The sequence below is a fragment of the Schistocerca americana genome, chromosome 4 (assembly GCF_021461395.2).
Source record: "Schistocerca americana isolate TAMUIC-IGC-003095 chromosome 4, iqSchAmer2.1, whole genome shotgun sequence".
Taxonomy (NCBI): domain Eukaryota; kingdom Metazoa; phylum Arthropoda; class Insecta; order Orthoptera; family Acrididae; genus Schistocerca; species Schistocerca americana.
In genome coordinates, this window is record NC_060122.1 from 448,422,216 (window position 1) to 448,443,665 (window position 21,450).

At 43.9% G+C, this 21,450-nt stretch overlaps 1 protein-coding gene across 1 annotated transcript in view; it reads right to left on the bottom strand.

Moving 5' to 3' along the window:
• The window catches only part of LOC124613539 (L-lactate dehydrogenase B chain-like), a 165,811-nt gene that overhangs the window by 40,816 nt on the left and 103,545 nt on the right, over positions 1-21,450 (bottom strand). Inside the window, exon 4 of the mRNA XM_047142250.1 lies at positions 10,173-10,290. Within this exon, the coding sequence (XP_046998206.1) occupies positions 10,173-10,290 (118 nt within the window). The remainder of the gene's footprint in view (positions 1-10,172; positions 10,291-21,450) is intronic.

The following is a 21,450-nucleotide window of genomic DNA, read 5'->3' on the forward strand; positions in this document are numbered from 1 at the left end:
CACGGGACAAACTCACAGGAGACTTCAAGCTAATAGAGTGCAACGTTGCCTCTATACTTGATAATTTCCTAAATCCCGGGAGAAGGAGACTTCACGAGTTTCTTCAGCTCTCGCCTCCAGATGAAGCCACACACTGATGATAACATTCTGAAGAAGTACCAGATGGTGGGGATATTCATGTTATGTTTCACCCGCTGTTGCAAATAGTCTCACACATTTTCTATGGGACAGAGATTTAGTGGGCCAGTCGTTGTACACTACTGGCCATTAAAACTGCTACACCAAGAAGAAATGCAGATGATAAACGGGTATTCATCGGACAAATATATTATACTAGAACTGACATGTGATTACATTTTCACGCAATTTGGGTGCATAGACCCTGAGAAATCAGTACCCAGTACAACCACCTCCGGCCGTAATAACGGCCTTGATACGCCTGGGCATTGAGTCAAACAGAGCTTGGATGGCGTGTACAGGTACAGCTGCCCATGCAGCTTCAACACGATACCACAGATCATCAAGAGCAGTGACTGGCGTATTGTGACGAGCCAGTTGCTCGGCTACCATTGACCAAACGTTTTCAGTTGGCGAGAGATCTGGAGAATGTGCTGGCCAGGGCAACAGTCGATCATTTTCTGTATCCAGAAAGGCCCGTACAGGACCTGCAACATGCGGTCGTGCATTATACTGCTGAAATGTAGGGTTTCGCAGGGATCGAATGAAGGGTAGAGCCACGGGTCGTAACACATCTGAAATGTAACGTCCACTGTTCAAATTGCGAACAAGAGGTGACCGAGACGTGTAACCAATGGCATCCCATACCATCACGCCGGGTGGTACGCCAGTATGGTGATGACGAATACACGCTTCCAATGTGCGTTCACCGCGATGTCGCCAAACCACTGATGCCACCATCACGACGCTGTAAACAGAAACTGGATTCATCAGAAAAAATGACGGTTTGCCACTCGTGCACCCAGGTTCGTCGTTGAGTACACCATCGTAGGCGCTCTTGTCTGTGATGCAGCGTCAAGGGTAACCGCAGCCATGGTCTCCGAGCTGATAGTCCATGCTGCTGCAAACGTCGTCGAACTGCTCGTGCAGATAGTTGTTGTCTTGCAAACGTCCCCATCTGTTGAGTCAGGGATTGGGACGTGGCTGCACGACCCGTTACAGCCATGCGGATAAGATGCCTGTCATCTCGACTCTAGTGATACGTGGCCGTTGGGATCCAGCACGGCGTTCCGTATTACCCTCCTGAATCCACCGATTCCATATTCTGCTAACAGTCATTGGATCTCGACCAACGCGAGCAGCAACGTCGCGATACGATAAACCGCAATCGCGATAGGCTACAATCCGACCTTTATCAAAGTCGGAAACGTGATGGTACGCATTTCTCCTCCTTACACGAGGCATCACAACAACGTTTCACCAGGCAACGCCGGTCACCTGCTGTATGTGTGTGAGAAATCGGTTGGAAACTTTCCTCGTGTCAGCACGTTGTAGGTGTCGCCACCGGCGCCAGCCTTGTGTGAATGCTCTGCAAAGCTAATCATTTGCATATCACAGCATCTTCTTCCTGTCGGTTAAATTTGGCGTCTGTAGCACGTCATCTTCGTGGTGTAGCAATTTTAATGTCCAGTAGTGTGTAATTGAGTTCCTGCCCTTTCGACAACTAACTGCGGTCCAGTGAACATGGCTGTTGCAGTCTAGGAAGACGGGAGTCTCCAGAGCACGTTCACCACAATCACCCCCAAAACATCAGAGAACCAACCCCGTGCTGAACTGCACCCCCGACACACTACAGAATAAAACGTCTCATTGGGGTATCGATGCACTCGACGCCTTGCATACTTTGAACAGAGGCTTAATCACAATTAGTTGGACTACACGATACGCCTGTAGTCAGCTGTTTCCAGTTTTTGTGTTATTTGGTTCTCCGGATACGTGCAGCTTTATGTGGAGCTGTGAGCAGTCGCCTTTTACGAGGCACATGATTCAAAATGTCTACTGCACGCCGTTCCCTTCACAGTTTTCGCTCGGAAACTGTCTGAGATGGACCTGCATTCACTGACAGCAGCAATTCCTATCGAATACGCTTCTCGGGTTTGCCGCCGGATCGTACTGTGTAAATCGCACGATATTTCTTCGATGCAACTGCTCGACATCATCAGGTGGTGGTAGCTGCTGCTGTCACTGCTACAAGTCGCGACTGATGATAATCGCGCGGCGGCGTAGGAACTTATCATGACGGGAGCATGCAATAGGCGTGCGCGGGAAGACGCTCGTAGTTGGAGGAAAGCGGCGCTCCTGGTGCCCCCTGCTGGGAATCGCAGAAAGGCCAACCTCGCGTGCGCTATGGGCAATGACTGTGCTGCACGCGCCCCTTTGGTTAAAGTCTGAACTAAATCTCAACCACGCGCTGCGTCACTTGATGACACGGAAGTTCTTGTTTTCCCTGTTTTTGATTTAATGGCAGCCAGTGCTGGATTCCAGGTGGCGCTCAGTTGAAAACCTGCATCCCTGTTGATAAGATTGTCCGCCGTGCGGATATGTATGGCCTCCTTAATAACACAGTCCCAGAAAGGTGACGCTGGGAATAAAATTTCCGTCTGTTCGTAAAGCATACGATGTCCCGTGCCCAGGCAATGCTCCGCTACCGCTGATTTATCAGGATGCCCCAGGCGTGTATGACGATGATGTTCGACGCAACGTTCTTGCACGGTTCGGCATGTCTGTCCAATATAAGATTTCCCACATTGGCATGGGATTTTATTCACGCCACATTTCCTGAGGCCAAGGTCGTATTTGACTGAGAACAATAAATTCCTCAGTTTAGCTGGTGGCCGAAAAACACACTCGACGTCGTGCTTTTTGAGGATTCTTTCTATTCTCAAAGACATGCCGCCAAAATAGGGCAAGAACGCTGTTGCAGTGGGTGCCTCCGTTTCTTCATTTACATCCCTGCTTTGAGTTTGCTTGGAACGGAATGCATGGCGTATCTGCCTATCGGAATAGCCATTCTGTTGGAATACCGTTCTCAGGTGTTTTAGCTCACCAGGTAGACTGTCGGCATCTGAGACTACATGTGCTTTATGCACCAAAGAGCACACTACATGTGCGATTATCATCAGTGGCGCCTTGCAGCAGTGACAGCAGCAGCTACCACCACCTGATGATGTCGAGCAGTTGCATCGAAGAAATATCGTGCGATTTACACAATACGATCCGGCGGCAAACCCGAGAAGCGTATTTGCAACAGATCCGTCGGGAAAGCATGAAAAGTCACAATTCCTATCGAATTTGAAACCGATTGTCGCTAACAAGGTGTGAAATTCGCCTCTAGTTTCTGTAGGTTAGAATCGCTTCAGGACCACTGTTCATACGCCAAGTTACATGGCAGCGAGCACAGTACACCCTTCCTTAGTTCGTGGTGATACACCAACAAATCTGGCAACATCATTCGCGGCGTGGTCATGGACACGTCCAAACACGAATCTTCTTTCTGCTACTCTGTTCCGTCTGCAAAGAGACCTACAGTTCTGCAGTGACTCTATACAACCATCTGTCACATACTCTGCCTCAGCAGTAGCGTGTCACATTGACCGCCTGGGACCAGTCGTGCACAACCTAAAGCGCTTAAAAAAACGTGTGCCACTTCCGAGGAAGTGGCTAATATTTGCAGCTCGTGGTCGTGCGGTAGCGTTCTCGCTTGCCGCGCCCGGGTTCCCGGGTTCGATTCCCGGCGGGGTCAGGGATTTTCTCTACCTCGTGATGACTGGGTGTTGTGTGGTGTCCTTAGGTTAGTTAGGTTTAAGTAGTTCTAAGTTCTAGGGGACTGATGACCTCAGATGTTAAGTCCCATAGTGCTCAGAGCCATTTCGCTAATATTTTGTTGGGTGAGTAATTTCTCCATTAGCTGCTTCGTGCGAGTACACGTTCCGTGCAATCTTCTCGTTTCAGACTACAATTTGCAATATCTGTCACGCTGCAATCTACTTACAACGCTATTCGTATTGTTTGCGCCCACTCGCTCGCAGAGGTGTGGCGAGCTCCGCGGATGGGAGTCCGGTGATGCGCCGCCTGTGGTCACGACTGCCAAAACAAAGAAACATTCCTCCCCTTAGAGTCGGAATACATTACCGCTGCACTGCCCTTCTCTTCTGTGTTTGTTTTCAACGACCTTCATGAGGTCCGCTTACTGAATGCGCGCAAAGCACGAAAACTGGAAAGACGGGAAGAGCCGATGTATCTTGCACGAAACTTCCACCAGAGACACGAATCTCGTAAGGAAGAATGCAGCGTTGAAACTTCTGATTCTTATTCAAATCTCTTAGCATTCTTGGTCCTTTCTTAGTTCGATAAGAAGCTCCCACACACCTCTCATATAGAGCAAAAACATTTTTTTCACTATAAACTCAATGGAAGTCTCAACGCCGGCCGGTGTGGCGGTGCGATTCTAGGCGCTTCAGTCTGGAACTGCGTGACCGCTACGGTCGCAGGTTCGAATCCTGCCTCGGGCATGGATGTGTGTGATGTCCTTAGGTTAGTTAGGTTTAAGTGGTTCTAAGTTCTAGGGGACTGATGACCACAGATGTTAAGTCCCATAGTGCTCAGAGCCATTTGAACTATTTTTAAAGTCTGAACAGCTAGAGCCTATCTTTCGTACCAAGCTTGTGAAATGTCATTAAATGCGATAATTCCACCAAAGCATTGGAAAAGTACACGTGTGAACTTGTATTACCAGAATAATTTCCTGCAATTAGAAAGGTTTACTTAAATAGTGTGCAATGTCCAATGTCACCATTTTTTGTGATCTGGGAGTGTTGCTTCTTGTGAGTGATTATTTAAGTGAAGAAAGCTGAGGTCCCGTCGACATAGAGGTCATTAAGAAATGATTACTGCTTCAAATAGAAAAATACGTGAATGAAAAGCAACCGTATTCTTGCTGACAGAACCGACTCTGTATTTATGTAAAGAGATTTCCGGAGGTGACGAGATACTTATTTCAGAGTGATTAATGGAGATTTGAAACCATGTCTCCCAGAAAAGGAAAAGGAAAATTAGAATAAATATGTTTTGAAAGGATTTTGCTTCACTTTTTTTCACGTGGACGTATCTCAGTGAAGTTTCACCATCATCAGTGGGTTCCCTTCATTTTATTGTCGAATAACAAGTAAAAAGTAAAAGTATACCTCAAAAGCAAATACTGCTGTTCAATTAGCTATCTGTCATCTGCAGTTCGTTGGTATTTCGTTACGGTTTGCAATTTCAATTGTTAATGATTTCTCTACAATACATTTTTCGTCTGAAGTAGAACAAATAGGACTAAAATGTAACTAACGTTCGTTTTCAGCTTCGTTAACGTCGTTTCTCTTTCTGCTAATACTCATTTGTTAGTTGTAACTGTTTGCGAAAAAAATGTTTCTGCTTATTGGTGTGAGGACATGTTACTACTGATGGGCTGTGTAAATTCGTGAGTGTCAGCGTCGGCTCTATGTCTTTGTGTGAGTTTGAGAAGAGAGAGAGATAGAGAGAGAGAAAGAGAAAGAGAGAGCTAGCTTTAGTTTTTACCGTATATTTGTCTTTGAAAACAAAGGTTAGAAACCCATTACAGGCAGCAGTGTATATTCGTAAGAGGAAAGGAAATAATATATGAATATTATACCTGGAAAAAAAAATTCTCCCATGATAATTTCTCACTCTGCAGCGGAGTGTGTGCTGATATGAAACTTTTTGGTACATTAAAACTGTACGCTAGACTTGGACGCGAACCCAGAATCTTTTCCTTTCACGGGCAACAGGTATACCAACTGAGCTACCCTTTTCTCCCTTATTTCCTCCCGTTTCTGCCACTTAGGCACGACTCAACTCTTCCTCACAGCTTTACTTCCACCAGTAACTCATCTCCACCTTCCAACATGCATCAGGGAAGCAGTTAAAATGGTTCAAATGGCTCTAAGCACTATGGGACTTAACATCTGAGGTCATCAGTCCCCTAGACTTAGAATTACTTACAGCTAACTAACATAAGGACATCGCACACGTCCGTGCCCGATGCAGGATTCGAACCTGCAACCGTATCGGCAGCGCGGTTCCGGACTGAAGCGCCTAGAACCGCTCGGCCACAGCGGCCGTCCAGCGAAGCAGTGTTGTAACCACTACGCAAATACGCTCTCCTAATTTTGGAAGGTAGGAGATGACGTAGTGAGTACAGCTGTGAGGACGTGTCATGAATTGTGCTCGTGTTGCTCAGTTGGTAGAGAACTTTCCCGCGAAGAGGAAAGGTCCCGGATTTGAGTCGCGATCTGGTACACAGTTTAGCTCTGCCAGGATGTTTCAAAGAAAATTGTGTTTAATCAATGTAGAATCCGTTCATAAAACATGTATTTTTTAAACAAAACCAGATACAAGAAAATCAGCTCATTTTGTAGATGAATAGAGGAAGAAAGGAACACATAGAAAACAGACGAGAAGGCGGGACAAGATGATAGGGCATCAGCAAATAATTTCCGTGGTACTAGAGGGAGCTATAGAGGGTAAAAGCTTCAGGTGAGGACAGAGAACGGATTACATCGAACAAATTATTGAGGAAGTACGGTACAAGTGCTACTCAGAGATTAAGAGATTGGCAGAAATGATGAAGACTGACGCTCCAAGAAAAATAAGCGAGGTAGCGCAGTGTTTCAAACTCTGGATCTGCCCACAGGAGTATTTGGGTTCTAGATCCCAAACAGTGATCCAAATTTAGGCTCTCCATGGTTGCCTAAGCTATTCTAGGCGAATAATGGGACGTTTTCTCTTAGTAGGCTATGGTCGAATTTAATCGTCATCTTTGTCAAAGGGAACTAAACTAATTAATTAAATATGTAGCAGGCTATGTATAAAGAGTGATTTTATATTGGTGAGATATATGGCTGTATTCCGATGTCCAGATTCCTGCGTAAAAAGCTATTCACACATGGTAGGAAGCTTATAGTTGATCGCAACAGTGAAATCATGGACACGGAGCAAAAGATTGGTCAAGGAGATGAAAGGAATGCATCTGTTCCTTATTCAAAGGAATAATTCAAGTATCGTCTTGACTGAATTAGGGAAACCACGAAAAACAACAATCAATATGCTATAGCCTAAATTTTAATCCATCTCCTTCAGAACGCGAAACCAGTTTCTTGAATCGTTTCAGCACAACGCTCGGATATCGGTCACTAAACTTCACTTGAACACAAGTATGCCAATATTTTGAACAGTATTTCTTAACCACTAAGTAATGTTTGTAAAGATTCTCATAGCAACTTAGAAAATCAAAGAGCTAGGAGAACTTAAAAAATTGTATCGACAGACTCCGAATGCCAATTTGTTCGTTATGAAAACTTCCATTCACTTGTTTCATTTCTTAATTTCTTGATACAGGGAGTGGCAATTTACCTTCATCTTAAACAAATGTAACGTATTGCGAATACAATGATAGAAAGACCCGTTATTGTATGTTTACATTATTGCAGAATAGTTACTTGAAGCAGTTACTTCCATAAAATATCTAGGAGTATGTATACGGAGCGATTTGAAGTGGAAGGACTAGATAAAATTAATCAGAGGCAAGGCAGATTCCGGACAGATTCATTGGAAGAAACCACAGGAATCAATAAAGGAAGTAGCTTACGAACAGTAGCTCGAATATTTCTCTTCAGTCTGGGATCCACTTCAGATAGACACAGAGAAGGTCCCAAGAAGAGCAGCGCGTTTTGTTACGGGTTCGTTCAGCAAGCATGAAAGCGTCACGGAGATTTCTCAGTCAACTGCAGTGGTAGAGTCTGCAAGAGTGGCGTTCTGGGTCCCGGTATGATCTACTGTTACTGTTCCAAGAGTATAAGTTCCGAGAAATTCAGACAATATATTGCTTCCTCCTACTATGTTTTGTGGAAAGACCACGAAGATAAAATTACAGAGATTCGAGCTCACGTGGAGTCTTATGAGCAGTCGTTTTACCCAGGAACTACACTCATGCTCATAAATTAAGGATAATGCTGACACATGGTGAAACAAAGCTCTGGTGGGCGGTTTGCGGATTTAAATCACCTTGGGGTATGACCACGCAGTGAATTTGACCTGCGGTCGTCGCACGGTGGCGCTGGCAGCAGTCCACATACGCAGAGGTGTGTTGGTGCATGTCAGAGTACCGTGCAGCGAGTAAGCGTGCAGACGTTCTGAGACATGCTAATGGTTACCGTGTGTTGAAAATGGCTCAAAGAACACATATTGATGACGTTATGAGGGGTAGAATACTAGGGCGACTTCAGGCTGGTCAAACACAGCAGGTCGCAGCACACAAAATGTAGTCTCAAGATTATGGCAACGATTCCGGCAGACAGGAAACGTGACCAGGAGCTACAGTACGGGACGTCCACAGTGTACAACACCACAAGAAAACCGATATATCACCATCAATGCCCGCAGACGGCCACGGAGTACTGCAGGTAGCTTTGCTCCGGACGTTACCACAGCCACTGGAACAGTTGTCTCCAGACACACAGTCTACAGACGACTGAACAGAAATGGTTTATTCGCCCGGAGACCTGCAAGGTGCATTCCACTGACCCTGGTCACAGGAGAGCCCGTAAAGCCTGGTGTCAAGAACATAGTACATGGTCGTTGGAACAGTGGTCCCAGGTTATGTTCACGGACGAGTCCAGGATAGTCTGAACAGTGATTCTCGCCAGGTTTTCAACTGGCGTGAACCAGGAACCAGATACCAACCCCTTAATGTCCTTGAAAGGGACCTGTATGGAGGTCGTGGTTTCATGGTGTGGGGTGGGATTATGATTGGTGCACGTACACACCTGCATGTCTTTAACAGAGGAACTGTAACAGGTCAGGTGTATCGGGACGTCATTTTGCACCAGTACGTCCGCCTTTTCAGGGGTGCAGTGGGTCCCACCTTCCTCCTGATGGATGATAACACACGGCCCCACCGAGCTGCCATCGTGGAGGAGTACCTTGAAACAGAAGATATCAGGCGAATGGAGTGGCCTGCCTGTTCTCCAGACCTAAACCCCATCGAGCATGTCTGGGATGCTCTCAGTCGACGTATCGCTGCACATCTTCAAACCCCTACGACACTTCAGGAGCTCCGACAGGCACTGGTGCAAGAATGGGAGGATATACCCCAGCAGCTGCTCGACCACCTGACCCAGAGTATTCCAACCCGTTGTGCGGCCTGTGTACGTGTGCATGGTGATCATATCCCATATTGATGTCTGGGTACATGAGCAGGAAACAGTGGCGTTTTGTAGCACGTGTTTGGGACGCTTTTCTCAACTTATCACCAATATCGTGGACTTACAGACCTGTGTCGTGTGTGTTCCGTATGTCCCTATGTTGGTTGGTTGGTTTGGGGAAGGAGACCAGACAGCGTGGTCATCGGTCTCATCGGATTAGGGAAGGGTGGGGAAGGAAGTCGGCCGTGCCCTTTCAGAGGAACCATCCCGGCATTTGCCTGGACTGATTTAGGGAAATCACGGAAAACCTAAATCAGGATGGCCGGACGTGGGATTGAACCGTCGTCCTTCCGAATGCGAGTCCAGTGTCCAACCACTGCGCCACCTCGCTCGGTGTCCCTATGTTATTAGCACCAGTTTTGTGTAGTGCCACGTTGTGTGGCACCACATTCTGCAATTATCTTTAATTTATGAGCATGAGTGTATATGCGACTGTCACAGGAAAAAGGGGAAGTGGCAGTGTTTCATAAAGCACCCTCCGCCACTCGCGAAAAGATGGCTTGCGGAGTATAGATGTAGATGCATACGTATATTATAAAAGTATTTTCCGTTCTGGCACCCGAAATACCACTGTGTTTCGCCGTTTCCTTACTACCTTCAATCGATCTCACGAGGACTACCGTCGCCCATTCCACTTTCCTGTGCTATCCTAACAACTGCTGCAAAAGATGAAGGATGCGCACGAACATCAATGGGAACAGCCACTTGCTGTACCTCAACTGCAATGATGCTCGCGTCCCTTTCTCCTTCAAATTTTATAACTCGTATCTATATGTAATATTATTTGAAAAAAAAAAAACCCTGAAAGTGCACGAAATGCTGCGTGCTATATACATCGGGGAGAAGCACAAGGCAGAAATGAGCAATGGTAGAGAGCTCGGTACGCACCTGTCGACGACTTGGCTGTGCAGCTCCTTCCAGTTCTCGGGGTCCTTGTCGGTGCCGATGCAGGGATTCAGGTCCCGCAGCCGCACGCCCGCCACGTTCACCCCAGACCACACGGGCACTGCGGCACGCAACAAGCACACACGTCACGCACAGATTCCAAATCTGAATTCGTAAGCTCTAAATTTCACAAATGTCGGGTAGTTCGCCGCCGTAGAGATAAGGACGGCAAAACTCGATAAAATTCCCTGCGCAAGTGATGACCTTAGATAAACAATTCAAATGCCAAAACATGATCCTCGTCTCTTTTCCCAGTAGGATTCATGATAGAATGCGATGGCACTGTTTATCTAAATATACACCGCTCGACGGAAAAAAATGGGAAGCACCCCAGCGGCAGAGTCATGTAGTGTAACTTCATACACGTACGACAGCGGGAATGTAAATGTATAGAGTTACAACTATATGTGACAAAGAGAACGACAACCAAGGTGCATTAAGGATGTTTTTGTTTAGTGTTCTTACAAGGCTTGGTAGAATACATAAGTTGCTTGAACAAAATCAGTTGTTGGTATGATCATACGAAGGACATGGAGATGCCACCCGCTTGTGTAAGACTGCGTTATCAGCACCTGAGAGTTTGAAAGGGGCTTCAGTGTGGGTCTCCATTTGGCCAACTGGTCGAATCGTGCAATATCAGACTTGTGGTGAATTCTGATGTGACAGTGGCTCGATTTAGACTGCATGGAAAAGTGAGGACAGGCACACACGTCACCAATATTCCACTCAATCACCTCTGGTCACCACGCAGAAGGACCACCATATTGTGCACCAAACTCATTGTAACCCATTCACTCTCATTTGAGACCAAGTAATGAACTTACTTCTAGCTCTTGTGTCATCTCTTAGCAGTACTATCAGCAGCACCAGACGGATTAGCGAATTCAATGCTATGCAACCTTATGTGTTACCTCTCTTGCAACAGTACCGTGGTACCACTTCTCAACGGAACAGTGTTCTTCCACCATGGCACGTGTCTCTATGAACTGTCTGCGTGATGTTGAGATACTCTCGTGGTCAGTAGGATCCCCACATGTGTCCCCAATAGACCATGTGTGGGACCTGCTCGGACGTCAAGTCTGTCCCAGTGCCAGTATTCAGGATATCAAGGACCAGTTACAACAGTTGCTGGCCAGCTTTCCTCAGGAGAGAATACAACGGCATTATGATACCCTTCCAAACCGTACCAGGCCAGAAGGAGTGCAATGTCATACTGATAAGAGCGCTCATGCTGTCAAGTTCTTAGTAAACGTGACTCGATTTTGTAATCACTTGAATAACGTTACATATCCTCTCAACCTGTGAAGTTCCATTTCGTTTCCTCCTCCCTTTCTAGGTGTTGAACATTCTTTTTGTCAGGCAGTGCCAAATTCACACAAAAACCAGTTATATTGTTTTGGTAGTAATAAAGTGTAAACTACCTAGAACTAAAGCTAACAAAGAGAAGTTCCCGAGTTCACTATCCACAATTCATGGTGTAACTGACAAAATTCATTAATCTTAAGTATACAGGGTGAACCTGACGCGAACACCACAAAGAAAATTTCGTAGGTCGTTAAGGAATATTTTTGCACTATTTTGATACAAGGGACGCGTGGTTTTTAGTGGCTCGTTACTGAGTAATAATGTAATTATGATTTATTCAGTTACCATTGTTCTGTGAAAATATCGTCACAACAGCGAAAAACCTTGTAGCATGCAGTCACCAAAACGTACAACTGGAAACTCGGAGTAACGTAACATCTCTCAGATGAAGCAGACCCGACACAAAACTGAGCGGTACTTCAGGGTGAAAAGTGAAATGAGTATCACTATCGTGAGCGAATGGAACACGCTTGTTTTCAGACAAGGCACACAGCGCATACCGTGGCCACTTGTACTGGTATCTCCATACCGGAGCAAATGTCGATGGCGTGCACATGTTGCAGGCGTATTTTCCGTGGGACACGGATAAAAAGATTGATGGGGGTAAGAAGTCAAATGAAATGGAGTTAACACAGTAACGAGCCACCCAAAGGTCAATTTTACCAAAATGCTCATAAAATATCCCTGAACAACCTTCTAAATTCTGTCGGTGAATTTCGGTTTCACCGTGAGTAGATGATAATAATTATAAGTTAATCATCAGCTTTAGGGGGAAATTCTCAAAAATGTTACCGTTTAAATTTGGAGTCATTATTATATTATGAAAGAAATTGCGCTATTATCGTCTATAGTTGAGTCGGCGTAAGTTGATCCCTGATAGTTGTTGTGGGTCGAGCACGGCAGCTTCGTGCACCTACCTCAACCGATAACGTAATGCGAGACGCAAGAAGACGTTTGTCTCTGGAAAAGCCTCAATGTTGTCCAAGTTCCGTAGACGGCTACTGTTTCCGCCTGCAGCCGCTAGCGCTTCGGAGTTGAAAGCTGTCAATGTTCTTCTTACACCATCTTGAATATAGCTTGCTTAAAAGTTGAGACTGCCTTTTTTCTTTTTTGCCGAGAGGTGCTAGATTTACGTCTAGATAAAGTACAGAAAAGAATGTGCTGAGACGTTTCTCCTGCCGCTAAAGAGTGTGAATGTGTATTTTTATTTTAGAAAGCTTTATCAATATAGAGTTGTAGTTTTCTGATCTACGAGCATTGGACTGAGCTGCTTTGTCATATCTTTTATTGTACTGACATGAAGAGTAAACTGTTTGCTGTTATTGTTTGATTTCCTTTTTGCCCGAAGCGTCTCAAATTTCTATCCTGTGGTTTTGGCTGTGTCTTGACATTTTCAAAGTTATGTTTGATACAGTAGAAACAACATGCGTGTTATGCCTAATATGTGTAATTAAATTAGAAAGTTCTGTTTCTTGTTGTTCACTGTGACTCTTAATTGTTTTTTCCATGATTCTCCCGTGCCAAAGGCAAGCGCAGCAGATATATAATTCTACGCATAAAAAAAGACTCCAAATTATTGAACTTTCAAGCAACTGCAGGTGTATTCTTAATTTAATAAAATTAATTGCGTGATGACATTTTACTGTTTATAGTTGAGTGTATGATTCTATTTTGGACGTAGAGCACTCTAAGACAAAAAATGATGCACCACGAAGGAATTATCCAAATGGTGCGGAAATCGGTAGGTGTGATACACATTTCAAGACAAAAAAAGATTGCTGTTTCAGGAAAATTCGATGATTTATTCGAGAGAAAGTGCTTCACAAACTGAGCACGTCAATAATGCACTTTTCCATCTTTGGCCCTTATGCAAGCGGCTATTCGGCTTAGCATTGAGTGATAGAATTGTTGGATGTCCTCCTGAGGAATATTCTGCCAAATTCTGTCCAATTGGCGCGTTAGATGTTCAGAACCCCGAGCTGGTTAGACAGCACTGTCCACACGGCTCCAAACGCTCTCATTTATGGAGAGACCCTGCCACCTTGTTGACCACGGTAGTGTTTGGCAAGCACGAAGACGAGCGATGAAAACTCTTGCCGTGTGCGAGCGAACATCGCCTTGCTAAAATGTAGACCCAGGATAGCTTGCCATAAAGGGCAACAAAATAGGGCGTAGAATATCGTCGATCTATTCCTATGCTATAAGACTGTCGCAGATGACATCCGAAGGGATCCTGCTATAAAAAGAAACGGCACCCCAGATCATCACTTCTGGTTGTCGGATGGTATGGCGGGCGACAGTCAGGTTGGTCTCCCACTGCTGTCTGCAGCGTTCCCAGATACGTCTTCACTGGTCACTGGGGTTCAGTTCGAAGTGATACTAATCAATAAAGACAATTCTAATCCAGACAATGAGATTCCAGATAGAAGACTTGCCTGGAGACGCCACAGACAGCGGTGGAGTACCAACCTGACTGTCGCCCGCCATATGGGCCGACGAAACAGTGCATAATGTTGATGTCATTATTAACAGCTGCAGCTGCTTACACAACTTGTTCAATATGATCAGCGGAGACGTCGACGAGATGCCGTGCAGATTTGCACCTGGTGGCAAAAACTGGAATTGACTTTTTCCAGTGTAAATCGATTCTGCATTAACACATTAGCATAGCTACCAGGTTTCGCTGCCATACGACAATTACAGCCCACACTGGACATCTACGAGTAGCGGCACTTTCATTATAACATCCGGTACATTTGCACGGGCATTACTACCATGAAATAACTGGAAATGAACTGTCGTCTGACAAACCAACATTAATAGTTATTTTGCATATTGATAGCGTGTAATTTAACGACGCATCAAAGTGCCATAGCAGCTAGTGGGAAGTGCGGAGTTATTTGAAAAAATTACAAATTCCGACACAGGAGTTGAGAAACTGCGTACAGAAATTAAAAGCTTTGTATCAGCAACAGTGGCAACTACAAAACTATGCTGGAAGGTCGTCAGAAATTCATAAATGAAAAGAAAAAAAAATCTTTTTTCCAACGTAGACTGCATTGAAGGTTTTTGCAAACAAAAAGGTTAACCAGTTTTTGGTCTGCCAACAGCTGAAGAAGAGGCAAGGTTCATGCATGGAATAAATCATTAGTTACTTGTGAAATGAAACTTCTGACCGAGCACAAAGAGCCATTAACAAACAAGAGTGAAATAAATAGGTAATTCATTACTAAAGTAAATTAGGTATTGATTTACTTAAGATATACATTTTATACGCAAATGTATTCCAAAAAAAGAAAATTCCACTACTAGTTCAATGATGATAATTTTATGAATATTTCGGTCGTTTAACTTAACTAAGGAAAAGGGTAGGGCAGGGCACTTTCGGTGAATGTGATTTTAGCTAAATCGTTAGTCCCAAGAACATTAAGCACGACCACTTTTAGACTGTAAACATTTTGCAAAAACACCTCTTGTACTTAAATTCCAGGCATCATATACATGAGAGGATTACATTAACTGACAACTCTCTTCTCGAAGAACTATCTTAGGGAGTAGCTTCCCTTGTTCCAAGGGCATTTATCATGTGAAGTGAATGGCGAAGGCCAAATGAGTATGGTCTGTGGTGAAGCTGAATCACGACCACGTGAACACACCGCAATTTATCTTTGGTATTGTATTTTTTGCCCTACCACTATGAAAGTATATGGCAGAAAAAGGACGTTAAAGAGTGGCAATATGGCAACACTGTAAGTACATACATGGTGATTACCTCTACCAGCACATTTTGGTTGTTGGTGCAGTGTATGAAGTTTTGCGTTATCATGCAGGAGGTCGAGGGTTCGATCCTGGATTGGGGCGCATTTTTTTTTATTTGATAATTTCATTCTGACCTTTAGTTCTGCAATACACACCATTTCTTAGGTCACGCGTATCCTAAATTTACAACCTTTTTTAACGCTGAACATAACAAATACGTGGTTAGATAAATAAGAAATAGGCAGATGAAGCAAATGATCTGTCATAGGACAGAATAACTACAAAAACAATATCAGTTTCGAAATGCTGAAGATGACAGCACAGTACAATAACACAAAGTCTACTTGTCATTTATAATACAGACGTTGCACATTAGCAACCAGTGAGAATAACAGTGTCCATATAAAAACCGCATGACCTTCACAACGGAATACGTTGGGCTCAGAACTACAGATGTTCGAAATGACAACCCTCCATGTCCAAATATTGCACAACTCGCCGGATCATACAGGTCTGGTCCCTTCGCACCAAAGGTGCATCCACAGTAACAAGAGCACCATGAACATGCGCTACCAATTCTTCCACATTCGGCGGCGGAGTAGAGTACATGTGCTACTTCAGATGTCCCCAGAGGAAGAAATCCAGGGGATTTAGGTCAGGTGAAAGCGGTGGCCATACAACTGGACCTCCACGCCCGAGCCATTTCCCTGGAAATAGCCTGAGGCGCCATTTCTCTTCCTAGCAGAATCCCTTTAGATGTCATCCGGGGCGGTTCTGGGCTCTCAGTCCGGAACCGCGCGACTGCTACGGTCGCAGGTTCGAATCCTGCCTCGGGCATGGATGTGTGTAATGTCCTTAGTTAGGTTTAAGCAGTTCTAAGTTCTAGGGGACTGATGACCACAGATGTTAAGTCCCATAGTGCTCAGAGCCATTTTTCATCCGCGGCACCTATACAGCACAGCGGTACGTCGATGATGTTCTACGCCCCATTTTACTGCCTCAATGGGAAGCCATCTTGGGCTTACATTTCAGCAGACAATCCCGTTCGCACACGACGAAACTTTCTACTGTTTGTATTCGTGCTTGCCAAACGTGATTGCCAAACACAACCTTGGCCAGCAAGATCGCCGGATGTCTCCTCAATTGAGAACGTTCGGAGCATTATAGGTAGGGTCCTCCAACCAGATAGACGTTTTGAAAATCTAACATGCCAGTTGTACAAAATTTGGCATGATATCGCTATGGCGGACATCCAACCGCTCTGTCAATCAATTTCAAATCGAATAACTGCTTGCATAAGGGCCAGAGGTGTAACAACGAGTTGTTGACATGCTCAATTTGTGATGCTCGTTTTGTTGAATAATTCACCAAATTTTCTCAGATTATGTTTGTTTGTACATATACTTCAAAACTACCGATTTCCTTCGTATTTCGATAATTCCTTCGTGTTTTGTGTCTTACAGGGAAACCCTTGAGCGAGAGGTCGCAAGTTCGATCTTTAATAAGGCTCATTTGGATGTGTTCTGTTAACAATTACGACAGGAAAAATATTAGCTTCTAATGACTCACCATGTGCATCAGATGACCGAAAGAAAATCAGTGCCCGGGAAGTGCAGCGAACAACCTTCTGTGGGAAGTATGTATTATACTTCACAAAATGGACACCGTCGACGTTCAAGTAATGTTCAAAACAAACCATTAACTTGCACCATGAACACCGAAAGAAAAATGGCGCGCCACAGTGGTCAGAAAGGTTCGCAGCATCAAGATCAAAGACAGACTCCTCGGGAGTTACAAACCGGAGGACGTTCAGCCAAGTACCCACTCTTGAAGATTGCATGTAGAATCATATTGATGTAACGAGGTGATGAGAACTAATGGAATGTGATAGTATGCAACTGAATGCCAAAACAGCCTGTCGTGGAGCTTATCGTGAACCTGGCTGTCCTTTAGGGCGTAGCTGCAGGTAGTGCGATAATATGTTTTATAAGCCCGGAAAATAACAAACATCCAGAGACTGAATTTGTCCAATGGTTCCAGGTGGTAAGAACTAAAATGTCACACGCTTTTCAGGGGGGATAGTTTGCTCTAAAGAAGTATGATTTTTATACACAGACCAGGAATAACAAATTATTTTGACCAACTATTGGCCAAAAGCAGTACCCGAACCATAGTTGCAGTTTTCTTACGCCCATTTTTCACCTCGTGCGTACTGTGGCCTAAATATGCCCCATTGCCCTTGCAAGATCATGCACACGAAAAGGAACATAGGGGGCAGAACACCTACAATTTCTCATAGCACAATAAATATCTTTCCAATCAATTTACGATCCAGATTATCAGTCGGCGTAATTGGGTACGAATGCATGGATCTTAGTTGGTCTTGATACAACTCTCCTGGTACCTCTAGTTTCCAAGATTCTTTTTATAAACATTTTCTCTTCAAATCCCGATTGGTCAGAGTAGAAAACAAAGTCCTAACAGAACGGTGGGTAAGTTTCATGCCTTATCTACAAATTCTCGGGCAGCTTCCGCAGTTTGCTGTGCATCATCAAGTTGACGGCCGGCCGCGGTGGTCTCGCGGTTCTAGGCGCTCAGTCCGGAACCGCGCGACTGCTACGGTCGCAGGTTCGAATCCTGCCTCGGGCATGGATGTGTGTGATGTCCTTAGGTTAGTTAGGTTTAATTAGTTCTAAGTTCTAGGGGACTGATGACCACAGATGTTAAGTCCCATAGTGCTCAGAGCCATTTGAACCATCAAGTCGACGCTTTGTTTGAAATTTCGTTATCTTAGTCTTCCAATTCTGTACCACTGTTTGAAGTTATGCAACCATTCACTGCTTCCCTTGAAGTCGCTGTAACCTACGTCGGGAGCAATCTGATGTTCATAACGTAGTAGGTCACTATCATGCACATCCTGTGAATTGTATAGAGCATTTTTGAAACGCACAAACACCAGTTTTTGTAACAAGTGTGTCTTGTACCCCTTATATATCCGTAAATCAAATGCGCTACACTGTCATCTTGCTGCGGACTTATTTGAAATCTGTTCATAATTTTTTTTTTACTATGCTGCGGATGACCTCCATAAACGTAATTATGTTTAGAATCTGCTCCTTGGACAACGATAGTTCTTTGTTACGTTTCACTGGAGACGGAATTTGTGGTCCCCTGTCCGACAAGGAACTACATGGCTCGACACCTGTTTCAATATCATTTTCACCTGTTAAGCACGTATCGTCATCATTGTACTCCTCATACACATTGACCGCACGGTCGAACTTATATGACAGCTCGCATTCCAACGGCTCACCTTGCAGAAAGGCTAATATTTCTGATGCCACTTCTTATTCTGCGAAATTCGTTGTGTTCCTTTCTGACTAGATGTCAACTTCGGCAACTGTTGTTGTACATAATGCAATGTTTGCTTTGTTCATCATTGCAATTGCTCCACTTTGTAACAACACAGCTATCACTATGGCACTGTTGTGAGTTAATCGTCGAGCAAGCAGTTCAACTATGTTCCGAAGCCTCATGCTTTGATCAGCGTTGGATATCTTCAGTCCCACCCCCTGTTGCCATTAGCAGCCAATATGGTGGTTGTACGGAAGACAATATGAGGAGCGTCGAATGCGGTAAACATCATTAGCGTTGTGAGGCCTCGCACTCAAGGGATTCCTTGTTATAATGCATTCCGACAGTAAAGTAAGCATCACCTATAGCTGCATTTTTGTATGCTCCCTACTGGGATTCAAGCGAAAGGAAGGAGATAAAATGGATATTAAGCATCCCGTTAAGAATGAGGTCCTACACAGGGACTCGTAGCAGAGTTTGACTTGCTGTTGATATTGCGCTTCTGTACCATGTGTCGCAGGAGGAATGGTCAAAATTCAGGGATATGATAGGAACGACAATTCGAAGCAAAATTGTGGGGTAAACATGGGCTCTAAATTCCGTACATAAAGAGCTCTGAGCACTTCTTAATCTTCGATACTGTGAAACACATTTCTTCTACTAATCAAGTGTTCATAGCTCTTGAGTTACGCATTTTAGAATCTTTGTTTACAAGACGATTTTTTCCTGATATTGTCCATACTACCTTCGACTGAAAAATGGAAAGCAAAGAGACTGCAGTAGAAGAGATTTTTTCCACAGCATCGAAAATGAAGACGTGCTCATAGCTCTCAAGGTATGCATTTTAGAGCCCTTTTTTACTAGACTGTTTTGCTTCGATTGACCGTTTCTGTCATAGCCCTGAATATTGACCATTCCTCCTGGGACACCCTGTATACAAGGTGTTCCAGGAAGAACTGTAAATATTTTAGGGTATCATAGTGTAGATTGTTTGAAATAAAATATTTTATGTAACATGTGTCCCATTTTTATAGGTCACAATTGTAACATTACGCACTTGTAGCCGAGCGATTTGACCACCTTGTGTTGGTAGCAGGTAAAGTGGATTTACTTTTGTGGGCCTGGGACTCAGAACGTGGCGTGGCCACCTCGCCAATGCGCCGCGGCTGGGTAAGCCGCAGCAAAGGGTACAGGCCAGTGAGGTGGAAGGGCCCGATGTGAGAAAAATCCCGGCACGGGGAATTTGGAAGACGCGTCGATCGCTTAAGAAGGCCGGCTATTCTCCAAGCAATGGCCTAGTGTTGCAGAAGCTGAAAGATGGATTCTTAGAGCTCTTTGACAATCTATAATGATTCACAGTCGAGAATTGAAGCAAATCTAACATATCTGTGAACTCAGAAAATGAGATGCATCCAATGACACAACAATACTTTCAATGTGTTTAGAACTACAGAAATCAATATTTCACAGTGAATAAATATTTTCACAATGAATCTCTGAATTAACAACTTTTAAACGCTTCATGCGATTTCAACATATGATACCCCAGGTGATACATTGCACTATCATTGCATTCTCTTTTGTTTTCCGATTTATGTTATTTTTATGTCTTTTCATTATGCAAATGTTTGTCAGAACATCGTATCCTCCACAATCGCACAATGCAGATGAATACAGCATGAATACCTCATATTTTCTCATACTTATATATTTATTTAGTGAACAGTTTACTGTTTTTCCAGTAACTTTAGTTAAATGTTAATTACAATTGATAATACAAAATCATAGTAATTTAAGAAGTGGTCAATCACATGTTAGCTGACACCATCTTTGTAAAAGAGTGCCAAAAGACGCTTCTGAGAAACAGGCCTAAATTAATTGTTTAAACTATATTTAACGATAATCTGTGGTCATTCATCGTGAGTGCACTTGTGCAAGAACTGCCTTATTTATTTATGGACCAAACTTTATTTATATTTATTGTGAATGGTCTGAGTCTGACTGAATGTTTATAACATTTCTTTATTTAAATATTGCTGCAAAATATTAGTTTTGTTCAGAAAGTGGTTAAGTCGGTTCACATTATATATGATATCCGTAGAACTGAAGAACAATGTATTTTTGGTGGGCACAGCCTTCAGCCAATGGAAAAGCAGACAGCAGCGGAACACTATGTGAGTCAAGTGGAGTGGGACATGTTTCGGAGTGAAGAGCTCAAGGGAGAGATTCTGGAGACGAGACTTTTACGTGAGTTCTAGAAGAGGTAGACCTGCCTGTGGTAACAAGTGGTATTAATCATCATGGTCTTTCATTCTGGACGGTGAACGCCGCTACCATACTTTATCTTCTGAAGGGACGTGACATTTCGAAAGGTCTCCTCTACTGCAGGACTAACTTTTTCTGCTTGTATTATGGAACTCAGAATAATCAAGGTATGAGTTACTACTCTCTGTATAATGTGAATTAATTTTTGAACTATCATGTTTTGAGCTGGTGAAAATTTCGTGTACTGTGATTATGAAATGGATTTTATTCCCGCATATCTGTGATACCTACTCAGTTTAAGGTTTTGATACCATTCTCGTAACGTCCTCAAAATAACTTTACTGTATTCGATAAGGGTATTTTCTGTCTGTATTTTAAATGAATATTGTAGGACAACTTCCTATTTATCTGATATGATCTTTCTCTAATAAACATTAATCAACATGATTCTCTGTCATCTACATCATTTACAGACATT